The sequence below is a fragment of the Nestor notabilis genome, unplaced genomic scaffold, assembly GCF_000696875.1.
Source record: "Nestor notabilis isolate BGI_N333 unplaced genomic scaffold, ASM69687v1 scaffold6209, whole genome shotgun sequence".
Taxonomy (NCBI): domain Eukaryota; kingdom Metazoa; phylum Chordata; class Aves; order Psittaciformes; family Psittacidae; genus Nestor; species Nestor notabilis.
The window spans coordinates 1-14,232 of record NW_009943204.1 but is presented as its reverse complement, the minus strand read 5'-3'; the positions used below and the strand labels follow the sequence as shown (position 1 = coordinate 14,232).

At 38.3% G+C, this 14,232-nt stretch overlaps 1 protein-coding gene across 1 annotated transcript in view; it reads right to left on the bottom strand.

Annotated features, from left to right (window-relative positions):
* The window catches only part of SEMA5A (sema domain, seven thrombospondin repeats (type 1 and type 1-like), transmembrane domain (TM) and short cytoplasmic domain, (semaphorin) 5A), a gene marked incomplete at its 5' end in the record, with an annotated part of 87,550 nt that extends 75,700 nt beyond the window's left edge, over positions 1 to 11,850 (bottom strand). The window contains 3 exons of the mRNA XM_010021803.1: positions 3,359 to 3,502; positions 5,973 to 6,154; positions 11,733 to 11,850. Of these exons, the coding sequence (XP_010020105.1) occupies positions 3,359 to 3,502; positions 5,973 to 6,154; positions 11,733 to 11,850 (444 nt within the window). The remainder of the gene's footprint in view (positions 1 to 3,358; positions 3,503 to 5,972; positions 6,155 to 11,732) is intronic.
* Positions 11,851 to 14,232: the final 2,382 nt, after the last annotated feature.

Sequence of the window (14,232 nt, the reverse complement as noted above, 5' to 3'; positions counted from 1 at the left end):
CCAACTAATTCTAATTTTCACAAAGACTACACATATATTCATTTTACCTATGAGCTGGGCCATTAAAGAAGTAAAATTTTAGGCTATTTATAAGCATTGATTAATTTAAATGAGAAAACCTGAGAAGCTGCTTATAGGTACTCTGGATGCAAAATCCAGGTAAACATTTCTTACGAGTTATTGCATGTGGAATACTTGCTCAGCCTGCCAAAATGTTCTGGTCCCAATTCTCAGAGGGACGGTTCCCATTGGGTGCAGATGTAGCTTCAGTAGTACAAAAGTAAAGCAGTGAATTAGAATCACTGTAAATACTGGTACTCCATTGTCCTCACAGCTGAAAACTCTCTACAGGCTGTTAGAGCCCTGAGGACACCATCAATGCCCTAATGTCCCCAACCAGCCTCACCTGGGACCTCTACCCACACCCCATGGTCCCAGGAGCTATATAAGCTCTCTGTATAAGCTCTGCCAGGGACTGTTGACCTCTGCCTGAACTGTGCTGTTGGAGAAGTGCTAGACCTTGTCCCTGGACCACCATGGAGCCCCTAGACTTCAATGTGTGGACTGGCTTCTGGCCTTGGCCCTGTTGCTACAGACCTGCCAGTGACCACTGAACCCGATCCTAACCCTGGCCTGTGGCTTTGCTTCCCAGCTGGACCTCAAACCTGCCTCATGGCCATGGTAGCGCCTATGACCTAGATTCTTTCTTGGATCTGGCCACAATCTCCAGGCTAGCCCTGGTCCCCTGCTGGGGGTGGTGGGATGGGCCCTGGCTGGCAACTTTCCCAGGACACTCTGTTTTTTTACAGCTCTGAAAAAGATTCATCCAAGTACTTGGCTTGACACTGACAAAAATCCTGGCAAATAACTGATGCCTCATTCCTCTAGCTGCTTTACAAATTATATGACAAACTTCCACATACCACACCTTCTGGGCATAAATTTAAGAATTATGAAAGTACCAGCACACATTATGGATAGTAAACAAAATCGGGGTAGTGAGTGAGAGGAAGGTACAGGGCTTGTGAGGGTGAATGAATGGTGTTTCAAGGAGATAAGAAACAGTGACAGAGGAACTATGAGAGAAAAAGGCATCCTGACATAAACTCACAGGCACATACATCCGAGATTGCTGCTGAACTGGATGAAGAGGGAAAGGACAAGTAACCTGCAGGCTACAAAAGCAAAGCAACATAAGCCCGTTATTCCTGCAGAAGTGTTACACACCAAAAATCAATCCTTCTAGGCTGCTCTTATTTCAACTCAGATTAAGTATCTTTTACCATTGTCTTAATACTGGACATTTTCTCCTACAATTATGGAAGTATTCATCATGGTTTCCTTATTTCTCTTAAAACTCTTATTGGACTTTTATTCCATGATAAAATTAAGATGAACAATGACTCATGAACTGCTAGCATTCATAGTCTATGGTTATGTAGTCTATAACCAAGAAGTCTATCCAAAATAAACTCTTTTCTTCTATATTTAGTCTCACTGTGTCCTGCCCTGGACTGATCTCTCAGTTCAAGAAAATCAATAAAAAGGACATGGAGCTGTTGGAGCAAGTCCAGAGGAGGGCCACAAGGATGATAAGGGGGCTGGAGCACCTCCTGTATGAAGACAGGCTGAGAAAGTTGGGGCTGTTTAGCCTGGAGAAGAGAAGGCTGCATGGAGACCTCATAGCAGCCTTCCAGTATCTGAAGGGGGCCCATAAGGATGCTGGGGAGGGACTTTTCATTAGGGACTCTAGTGGTAGGACAAGGGGTAATGGCTTTAAATGTAAACAAGGGAAGTTTAGATTAGATATAAGAAAGAAGTTCTTTCCAGTGAGGGTGGTGAGGCACTGGAATGGGTTGCCTAAGGAAGTTGTGAATGCTCCATCCCTGGCAGTGTACAAGGCCAGGCTGGACAGAGCCTTGGGCGACATGGTTTATTGAGAGGTGTCCCTGTCCATGGCGGGGGGGTTGGAACTAGATGATCTTAAGGTCCTTTCCAATCCTAACTACTCTATGATTCTATGATAACTGTTATTCATGCTGAACAGAGCTACATAACAGCAAATACAATCTAAATCTCATAGTGATGGCTTTCTGATTGGGCAATCTGTTTTCAGAATACAATTTACAAAATTACAAAATGCTCCCCTCTGCAATGAAATGATAAATAACTATAGTTCTGAAACAGCAATAAGTGTTCACATGTTCTGTGGCAATGATCCCTTATCTTTAGAGTTAAAGACCCTGATGATCTGTTAATACATAAATATGTGATGCACCTCCCCTTCAATAGAATCTTGTCATCAGAGTTTATGTTTAACTAAATCCCTCACTGAAACTCATAATAAAGGTTGATGAATCTTGTTTTTATCCTACAGCAATATAGGATACAAAATCACCCATACAGAAATATTGAAGTAAGCTGCAAGTGCATGTTGAGAGAAAATGTATTCACGCACATCTCTTGGAATGGATGACAACAGTACTCCAAATTCTAACACCAGTCTTCTGCTATCTAGCTTTTTGGCATGCCTCAGAAAAGAATATAATGCATCTAAGAGTTGCAGTTTATCTGAATATATTCTACTTTGATTTAAAGCAATATTTAATTACTATTAAAATTCTTAACACACAAATTACAAATTAGAGACGTAGGGTGCATGTAAAATGAAATCAGAGGCCTGAACTTCACATTCTAAGATAGTGAAAGAAATACTCAGCCTAGTGCCAAAGCAGTAGACGGTGAAACCAAAATATGAGCTGACTTGATCTGCTGAGGGTTTAATATATATATATATATGAAGAATTTAAAAAAACCCAAAACAAAGTGAAACCTTGCTAAAAGATATTTGAGTTCAAGGTGTATTATATTTATTGAATATAAAACAAAGCCCTTGAAACCTCCTTTCATGTTACATAGACACTTAATTCATTTAAGACAGAAAAAAAAAATGAACTCACAGCATCAGTTACATAGTGCTGTGACCTCACTGTATTTTCTCTGAATTCCAGGTCCTGAGGCTGGGTGAGTTACAATTCAAACACGATGCAATCAATTTTCAAGGAGAATCAATTTTCAGGGTCTCAAGGGACAGCAGCACATTGCTTCAGCACAATTCTCTGGCGCTACCAGGAGCTCTCAGTTGGCTCAGAAGGGATGCAGCTAAGTGAAAGATGAAAGAACTGCTCCACACCTCCAGCCTTGTTAATGTAAATGCTGCTACTGTTCAGCAGTGGAGTTAAAGCAAGTGTGAAAGGAAAAAGAAGAGAAGGCAGCAGGTAAAGGAGAAAATGTCCTGTGGAATACAGCTGAGCAGAAGATATTAAAACAGATAGATAGCAAAAAAACGATAACTCACCTCTCCTCACGATTCTGTCCCACACAGACACGTCCTCCATGCCGAGGGGTTGGATTGCTGCAGGAACGCTGACGAACTTGAAAGCCTATTCCACATGTGGTACTACAAGGTGACCAAGAAGTCCATGGTGTCCAGCCTCCATTTCTGGTAGAATAAAAAGCTCAGGCTCTGTCATCTGTTATACATAGCGAATGGCTGATTAGGTATGACTGACAGCAGAATCTGGCTATTAATATTTCTGTAGAAGTAATTAATACTGCATAATGTTCCATTTCTTAAAGAATATTCAACTAAAGGTGCTCTGATACTTCCATATTCCACACTTTGTAATCAGCAACTGCTAAAATGACCCATTTACACAACAAGTAAAGTACAGGTATGAAGCTATTTAGTTGCTTTCGGTCACTTTATTCTGTGTCAACTGCATCTGCAAACTCCTGTATCAAAGTTCTGAAAATAAATTGTAATTACATATTGTTCCAATTATTATTTATGGGTCTTCTTTCTAGGGAGATTAAAATGTCAAGTTTTTCTACCTCTTCTGAAAGCAAAATGATTAAATCCTGGAGAAAAGGAGGCTAAGAGGAGACCTTACCGCCCTCTTACAACTACCTGAAAGGAGGCTGTAGTGGGCTAGGGGTCAATCTCTTCTCCCCAGTAACAAGCAATAGGACAAGAAGAAACAGCCTCAAGTTGTGTCAGGGGAGGTTTAGATTGGATATTAGGATAAATTTCTTCACTGAAAGGGTTGTCAAGCACTGGAAAAGGCTGCCCAGGGAAGTGGTGGAGTCGCTGTCCCTGAAGGTATTTAAAAGTAATTAAAAGACATGTAGAAGTGGCGCTTAGGACGTGTTTAGTGGTGGAATTGGCAGTGTTAGGTTAACTGTTGGACTTTATGATCTTAAAGGTCTTTTCCAACCTAAATTATTCTATGACTCTAAAGGTAAAAGAGTTATAAGTAAGTGTCAAATATGTTAGTTCACAATTTCAACAGGATACTCCAATATGGTGCCAATACCTTACTTGTAATGCAACAAAAAGGTAAAAGAATTCACATGCTGTACTCTGTGTTTCTGAACTTCTGGAAAAGACACTCCTGTCCCTCCCCAGTATGCCCTAGGGAAAATATACTAGACCAAACATCTCATATTATGTCCTAAGCAAAAAAATGATGCACTTGGCAGTTCCCAAAACCTTTTGATCACTAGCTTGCAGTTTCTGTATTGGTGGAAGACAAAGAGAAATCAAGAAAAAATAAAACTAAATTATAATGAGTTCTTGAGGTTTCATCATAAATGCGAAAGTTAAAATACTGCACTGCTTGATTTTGAAATAATTTTTCTTTTGACAATGAAAACTAATTAAATCCAGTAATAAAAAATTATATAAGATTATTCAAGTAATATATCACAAATATTACCAGTTTAAATTTCACTCATATCGATGTCTCATTATTATAAGGGTTGACAACAATGAAGAAAAGCTTTTGAAACAAATAATCAGCTATCACGGCTAACCCAGACAAAAAAAAATAATATCTCTGTCAGTGCAATGCCTGACCCAAGTGGTAAAATGGACAAGTATCTGGATCTCCATGAATTCTGGGAATCAATTACTAATATAGCAGTGTTAACAGAAATAAGATTTTAAAATAGTAGTGTAATACTGCCAATGGTAGTATGTGAATTAAGGCCCAAATCATATTCCAAATTCCCTTCTAAACCTGACAGTCAATAGCTGTTTGATTGTTCAGTATCTCTCAGCATGCTTATCTTTTCTACCATTCTCCTGATGTAATGTTATACACTATATTGTTATGCTTTTAACAATTTCCCTAAAATTGACTATTTCCACTTACAGAGCTTGCAGTTATCTTGTGCAGAAGTTTTATTCACTACCATGATGTGCTTCTGACGTTAAAAAGAAAAAAGAAAAAAGCAGAGACAAAAAGCAGAAAGAATCATTGAAAATAAGCAGAATGCACCATAACATAAGTTTCAACTTGCAATTAAAATAACATGAAGTCCTAACGCAGTTCAGAATACGTAGTGGTCTGAGTGTCTCCGAAATGATTTATTCTTACTGGGAGTGGTCATGTGCCTGAAGAAAACAAAAGAGTGGCTACAGAGTGGCAGACAGACTGGTAATAGATCTAAATGTCACGGTACAGTCTAAAGATAGAATGAAAAAATTTTGCCTGAGGTAGAATGGGGGAATACAACGGTGATACGAGATGTCCTAAAAAGTGAAGAGTTCTGACTTTCATGAAAAAAGGTTCATAACTTACAGAACTGAAAAAAAGAATCAGACTTTGGATATTATCTAATGTTGATTTTTTTTTTTTTCTGTCTGAGCTTTTGTTAAAATTAGCTGAGGACAATATTGTTTGGTACACAGCATTTGAAATCACTGCACCTGGCTCATTCTCTCTCCCACAAAGTTAAAGAGATACTTTCAAATGTCTCATTTGCTGTGGACATTGCTATGAGCTGTTTCATGCACAGAAGAACAGGACCAGTGGGCTGCAGATCCAATTTCAAAGGGTAGGTTCTATTCTGATTCAGGTAAAAACTTTTGAACCATAAACAATAGAACCTGAAATTGTTTTGCGTACCTGGAACAGTTGGCAATTTCCATGGTTGGTCCTTCACACAGCCAACCTCCACACTGAGGCGCAGGACTGTCACACAAACGTGTCCTGCAAAGGCAGGAGCCAACACTGGCACCGTCAGTGTGGGTGCAAGGTTTCCATTGCGACCATGTTCCAAAATGCCCATCCACTGTCAGATTCCTCATCTAGAAACAAACACAACAGAAAGGCTTACCTGAGGCCCGACAGTTCCTTCATACAACCTCTTAATTCTGGAGGTACAGCCTTGAGCCAACAACAGTAAAAGCCTCCAATGGAGGGGTATTCCTTCCAGACAGCAAGCTCCCCTTATAATTTCTACAGCTGCATAACTCCCACCACCTCCAACCAACCCGGGCCACTGAATGCCACCAGTATAGCAACAACAATAATCATAACTGTTTGTTATGTTTCATAACCATGCTTACCCACAGTGATTCAACAGAAAGTATAGTTTCGCTTTCTCAATTATTTTCCGATGACAGCATTCCCTATTTCGTAATATTTATGGGTGATTAGGAACCTGGATACTGACTGTAAACCAGCATGCACAAGAACATGCGAAACTCCAAATATAGATCAAAAGGAAGAGGCATCACAGGATAAGGAAGAAATAGAGAAGAAATTCTTCACTGTGAGGGTGGTGAGATACCGGAACAGGTTGCCCAGGGAAGCTGTGGCTGCCCCATCCCTGTTCAAGCAACCTGGTCTAGTGGAAGGTGTCCCTGCCCATGGCAGGGGTTTTGGAACTGGGTGATCTTTAAGGTCCTTTCCAATCTAAACCATTCTGTGATTCTACAATAGTCCAGAGTAGCAAAACTGGATGAATCAAATTCAAATCTCTGTGATGAGTGTCTTCTTTTGGTAATATTTTTTTTTAATCACATACCATGTAACACCACTTCATAAAAGTGAAATGTGGTTTAAAATACAACTCTCTCTCCTAAAACCACCTTCAAAAAGCAGCACCTAACTTCTATGTGATGAGAGAGTTTTCTCCCACTGAAGTAAATTCTCAAGACCTTTGGCTGGAAGGGTCAGACGATTCTCATCTTGACTGGAATGTTTTCATCATGCAGACATAACACATGTTCATAAGAAATCTTTACTATCTAGCTGAAACAAAATATGCTAATAGAAAGTGCAGCAGCCTCCATGGTTACTGGAACTCCTAAAGAAAATGGGGCTGGATATGGGGATTTCAGCTCTCCTAACAAAGACACGATTTCATATTATGAAGTCTTTTAGCAAGGTTTTAATCCGAAAAATCTGTGATCATAAATGGAAATGATGGCCACTTTTTCACTTTAATGCTAAAGGATTTTCCTTTTGATTGTGACATTTTTAAACTTTCAATCAAAACAACAGTACTGACAAGTCACTCAGATAAAAATAAATACATGAGTTGTAGTCATCATATTTTATCAAATGTGTAAGAAGGTAACACTTCAACATTTGCTTATAAATCGAAATAGGGACTACAATCATAGATTTTTGTGAATGATCTGAAATGGTGTGTCCCTTTGCTATTTTTGGTATTGTTTTATTTTAACAGTGGTGAGGGAAGTATACATTTCACTAATAATTTGAGATACAAGAGATTTGCTTACAGCACGAGACATGTTCCCACTGCCATGCTGGGTGCTGGCTGATTCTTTCCACTGTGACAAAGGTTCCATAATTTCACTATTAATTAAATCTCTTATGATTTATTTTTTTCATAGATGCAGCTTCTCCACAGAACAGCTATGTGTACATTCTGCCAGCTACAACTGGCATTAACATAATTCATAATTTCAAACTTCTGCTGGCAGCTGTTTATTGAAAATAACTCTCCAACCTTTGCTCATGCAGAATAGACACTGTTGTTTTTCATAAAACAACAGGAAATACTTATTTCTTCTTAAATGACAAGTAAAACAATTCTCTCTTACACTGCTCATCTAACACATGCTAGTCCATAAACTAGCAACGATATGTTCCCAATTTAGTTAATGTCAGAGATCTAAAAATGCCTTTACTACTTTCTATTTCTATGCTGCACAAAACCATCTTTATTGTTGCACCTACAGTTATGAACTAAACCTACACTATGCTTTCTTGATTTTTTCCCACTGTAAAGATCACTGCAGGCTCTGCTGTTCCCCATGACTCACCATCTCTGTCTCTCTATGAATATCTTGCTTTCACAAATGATATCAAACAATTTTATCATTTATCATGTAAGAAAGCAAAAGGTACTGATGACAGCCCTTTTTAGCCCTCACCAGAACCTGTGTCCATTAACCTTGCACCATTAGACATACCTCAAGGGGAAAATCACAATCAATCAGACACTATTGCTGTACTTTCTTGGCATGGCTACATTCTGCTTTCCATCCTTACCACCCTGTTTTTGCCACCGTTTCCCTTCTGCAGATACCTCCAGTCCCTTTTTCCTTCCTAATGTCCTCCAAATATCAGTCTTTGTCTTGAGCTTCTCTGCATCCCACCTTGTCTTCCTGGTTTGTGCCTCTTCACTCTGCTTCAAGGTCAGACCTTCAGTGACCCAGTCCTTAAATCTGCCACAAGCTCTAGTTTGAGATTACTTTGTGTAAAATTCAGTGGCTCTAGAGTATTTCCTGAAGCTGCTAACAAATTTGGGTAAGATACCACGCTATATTCTTTCCTTGCAGGCAGCTGCAAAAATAAAGCCATTTCATGTTCCATACTTATGAGGAAACATCCCCCGTCCCCCAACTTTTTTTAAAATTACTTTTATTTCCCTTGTAAAAGCTCTTTGATAATGTCAGACAGCATATTTAAAGTGATTAATTGCAAGTGGTCCCAGTGGGAAGTATTTTGGTAAAACAATGCACCTTCAGTACTTCAAAAAATATTGGATGAATAATAGGGATATCTCACCAACTGAAAGAAGCTCAAAGTAGATATACATGCCATAGAATTAATTATCTATATTCATACATAAATGGTGTACTCATGCCAACTGAAACAATAACCTAAAAAAACCAACTTGAGAATGAAATCAAATCAAAACAAGATCACACAGATCCTCAGCTACACTCCTAGTCCTCTCCCTGCTCTACCATGACATGCCAATAAATATTCAGATATATGAATAATTCCCTAGGAAATAATTTCTCAAGTGCAATTGGTCACACTTCTACTTTTGGGCTAAACTAGTGTATAACCAGGCCTGTCTCTAATCCAAGTTTAGAAGAAATGCATGCATGCATTAATCTGACACATTTTCTTTAGTGTTAAAAAGATCGGTGTGGTTTTAATAACAATTAAGACACTGGAACCAATTGGAACCAAAAGAGGAAGGGTAGAAGGTTTCTAATATTCTGTTATGCTCTGCTTGCAACATTATCATAGATGTATATAGGAAATGCCAAGGATGTACATAGCTCAATTGCTTACAAAATGAAATTCATTACATCTTGGCTTATATATCCTGTGAATACAGCACATAAAATGCTATAAAAACAAATATTTGAAAGCCTCACTAAGTAAAATTGTAATTGATTGCAGTTTGCCAGAATACAGTGTTATTTTAGAGGAAAGTTCCTATTAAGTTTACAAATTTGTCCAATAATGTGTTACTCTGAGTTCAGAGGTAACAGACAGCAAAGTGGTAAAACCATGCTTTTCAATTTAGACAGTTAATTCTAAATTTGTCAGTTAATTCTAAATTTTTCCCTATATTATGCAATCTCAATCTGCTTAACTAAATCCCTTCATCTCTGATATGCAGTGTAAGTCTCACACCTACAGATGAATTTCTGAACATTCCCTTGGTGTTCTCTCTCTGCTTTGACTAGACTGACATATCCCATGCAACTGTCATATAATAGATACTAAATAATTGTTTTTCCATTTGAATGGAACAGAATTGAATTCTGCTTTCTAAATCATTCCTCTCTCTCTCTCTCCACCCCCTTTTGGCCTCATGTTTTGTATATATGAAAGAAAATAAGAGCTAATGCCAGAAATCAGACCAAGCAGTAGGCAGACTGCTCATGTGAATATCAACAAACCAAGCCTTTCCAGTAATCTTTACTGATACAGAAACCCAACTAGGACACCAGCAAACCCTCCACATACATAAGCACACTTGCCCTGTGAGGTTAATACAGTGAGATATGATACACTGCATATACTTGGGAATTAATATACTGTACAGTGCATCTAGCTGCCCATCAGAGAGCCAAGGACTGCACTAGTGACTGAACGCAGACTTTCTGTGAAACAATCACTATGTCTATATTAGCAAATGGTATGCATATAAACTGCAAATCTGAAAAATAAAACAGCTGGTTTTGAAGATTTGACACATACACCATACATATTTTGTGGGCTTTACTTTGGACTCACTCTAGCCGCAGATCAAAATCATAGTAGTAGCTGGAGCACGTTTTTGGTTTAATTTAATCCAAAAGTAATGTGGCTTGTGTGCTTCAAGATTGCTTTGTACTGTGAACCAAAGAATAGCTGATGGGAAAAATCAGAGTATTTGCCCCAAGGTTGCTCCTGATTTGAGCTAAAATGCTAATGCAGATGAATCCAACGCAAGTCTTTCTTTGTTATTAGGCCATGATGTGAGAGCATGGATGCAAGGTATAGGACAAGATATTGTTTAAAAAATTACTATTTAATGTCAAACACAGACAGTCAGAACACAGGAGCTAGTTCTCAAGGACCTCATAATCAGTGTAGTGATTTGTATCCATGAGGCTGCTGCAACACATGTAAATATCACAAGCGAAAGCTGGAAGAACTTCATACTAATTTTGCATGTCTAGTTCACTAAACAAAGTCTAGCTTATGAGAGAGGACTTTCAATAAAATGTTAAAGAAGCTTGTTAAACACACGGAGAATAGAACATGGATGTTGTATGAGCACAAATACATAGATGCATGTGCTCCACTGGTGAGTGGGGACAAGTTCAAGAAATACCTACTAGCAACGAAAGCAGAACTGAGTTGGAAAACCTCTGTCCTCATGAGCAGAAGGCACCAAAGACAAAGCAGCATGAGTTTCCACAGGAAAGAGCTTAGTAGCTCAATGAAGATCCTTCTTAACCCTCTTTTAGTGCTCTCCAGAGTGAGAGAAATGAACCAATATTAAAACAACACTGGAACCACATTAGAAAGGAGAGATGTAAATCAACTTTGATGTTTGGTTTTTATTATATAACATTTATTCAAAATTAATATTTAAAGAGAAGTGTTAAGCCACTGTAAATATTAATATTGAGTTTATTACAATTATCACTCCAGTCATGTATGTGGGGGAGACTTAACACATATGATTCACCCTTCAAATTCATGGACTTTCAAAGATGTTGTATGGCCTTTCATATCAGCAACAATGATCCTAAAAGAGAAGATTATACCGCTAGTGATTAAATTTTTTTGAAGTACAAAATGGAGCAAAATCCTGCAGAGAAAAACACGTTTGTCTTTCTAGTCTTAATGAACTTTTGCTTTCATTGTGGGAACACAGACATTATAGGTAAAATACAACTACCCTTGGAAAGCACTATAAATAATTTGATCATGTTATATCAATCATTTGATAAGAAATAGAAAATAAGTATCCTGTTAAAATGTGATGGGAAGGCCTGAGAAAAATAGCATTAAATACAGTTTTCTGAGTTTGACAAATCTATGTAGATCACTTTCACGAAATTTACCTAGAATCAAAAGTTTTAAGAGATAAATGGATGCATTTGGACTTACTGGACACACAGTAATACTTTGCTCCCATTGACTCATGCTCAGACTTTCTTCCAGTGTTGTACATTTCTTCATCACCATGTCCCAGCCACAATAAGGGTCTTGGGATCCAATGCATGCACTGTGAATGAAAAACAACCAGAAAACATGAACCTTTATCTTCATTTGTACTGGCTAAGGATCTCTAAATAACTATATGGCATCTCTTCATATTTCACAGTCCTTAAACAGACAGTGAAATTTATCCCTGATGTGGTATGGCACAGACGAAATGACAAAACAGAAGACAAATTCAGTTGAATGCCTACACAAAGTTAAGATTTCTTTCAAATATATACCTGAATTTCTGGCTGCATGCATGGTATGTCATCAAAACTGATTATTGTACTTAATTACTGGAGAATTACAGCAATTCATAAAAAGCGTATGTTGCTAGCTCCAGGTAAATATTTTAGGAGTTACAGTTCTTAGTCTTTTCTATCAGTTTTGGAATTATAAATCAGATGACAATGTCTATTCTTCTAGAAAATGCTTTGATTTGTTTTCTGCAGTATTACAGAATCCCCGGAAGTAAGTTTAAAGGGGTTCTGGTGGCTGCCATCATACCTCTTGCCCATCACATGCTGCTCTAGACATTCCCTCCTAGTGGCACATGAGGAGGAAAAAAGTTCAGAGAGAAGGAGATAGACTAACTTCCTACAGACTTTACAGACATTTTGTACAATGCACAAAACTAGAAGTTCTTTTCACTATGAAATAGCAACTTTCTCTGCTACTGGTAGGTCAAGCATTAACAGTTGAGGCTATAGGTCTGCAGCTTCATAGTTAAAGAAACGTAAGAAAGGAGGTGGAAATCCCATCACATAGAATTGTTTTAATATCTGTAAAAATACCTATAAATTATACATAAAAATGATAAATTCAAACATTTTGTCTAGATTATAAAAAAATGCTAGATCATTCTTGTTCAGCTCAAATCCATGTGGGTTACAATTTTCTTTTTAATTGCTGTTCAAATCACCTTTCCTGTGAGAGGTTGAGAGAGCTGGGACTGTTCAGCCTGGCGAAGAAAATGCTCAGAGGAAGGTTGTAAAGAAGATGGAGCCAGGGTCTTTTCAGTGGTACCCAGTGACAGGACCAGAGGCAGTGGGCACAAACTGAAATGCAGGAGTTTCCCTCTGAACATCAGGAATAACTTTGTCACTGTGAGGGTGACTGAGCACTGTCACAGGCTGCCCAGGGAGGTTGTGACATCTCCATCCTTGGGAGATACTCAAAAGCTGCCTGGATATGGTCCTGGTCAACTGCCTCTAGGTGACCCTGCTTGAGCAGGAGGTTGGTCCAGATGACCTTCAGAGGCCCCTGCCAAGCTCAGCCTCTGTGATTTGTGATTCTGTCCTCACAAATCCTGTGTTTTATTCATATTTCTATTTATGTCCAGCATTCCTCACGTAGTTCCACACTAACATCAGACAAAACGCAGACTTATTTATTCCCTAGTATGCAATTCCATAATACCATTACAGAGGGTTCTTAATGCTTATAAATTTTAAAGAATTGACTGTGGATTGCCAGTACTATGTGGAAGGATAGTTCCTATCTGCAAAATGGGCACAGAGTAAGAGACATAATAATCAAAAGTCCCTAGGTAACCTTCATTAGGCTGCCAGTTCAAAGATAAAGCTTTTGGTTTAAGGGATTCAGTGTTCAGAAGAGAGTTCCCATTAATGGCTCTTGCAACTGTGAGCGCTTAGCATTTCTGTAACTCAGGCTGCATGTTTCCATTTAACTATCTAGAAAGTGAGAAGGACAATTAATGGAAAATTATGGAAAGTTTTAAGTGTCTTAGTCTTCCAGTATTTGTAAGACAAGATGTTCAATATTCTCCTTCAGAACATCTCTGATAATGCACGTTTTATGGAAAAGAATAAAAAACAAAATTTAAGGCTGACATAATGCACATTTGGCAACATTACCTGTGCTACTTTTCCAACTTCACTATTCCTTTACATGATGTGTTAATTGTTTTAAATGCAGTGATTATGCTTTTGATGCTTTTTATCAAAACATAAAGCATTTTAGAAGCCAGTATGGTTTCATGTAGAATCACACTCCCTCCTTCCTGGCAGTAAGCTGATCCTTCTTCCACTGTGCTCTTAGATCCCATTTCCTCTTTTGATTTGTTTCCACATTACTTTCCACTCAGGCAAATCAAAATGGTTTGTACCTTTCATTGCAAGTCACTTAGATGTTATATGTAGGGCACTGAAAGCTATTTCAACCATTTGTATGACGTCCTGGTATCAGAACAGATCCTAGCTTCATGGAAGAAATAAAGTTTAGAAAATGCTGAAAAGTCCTTGCACTGCTGGGACAAAGCCTGTTTGATCACCCTGTAGACACTGAACAGGGCCATTTCAGTAGGCAACCAGGTTTGGAGAGCACTGCAGAAAGATAAAATGAGGGGAGTCTTCATAGAATCATACAATCATAGAATAGTTAG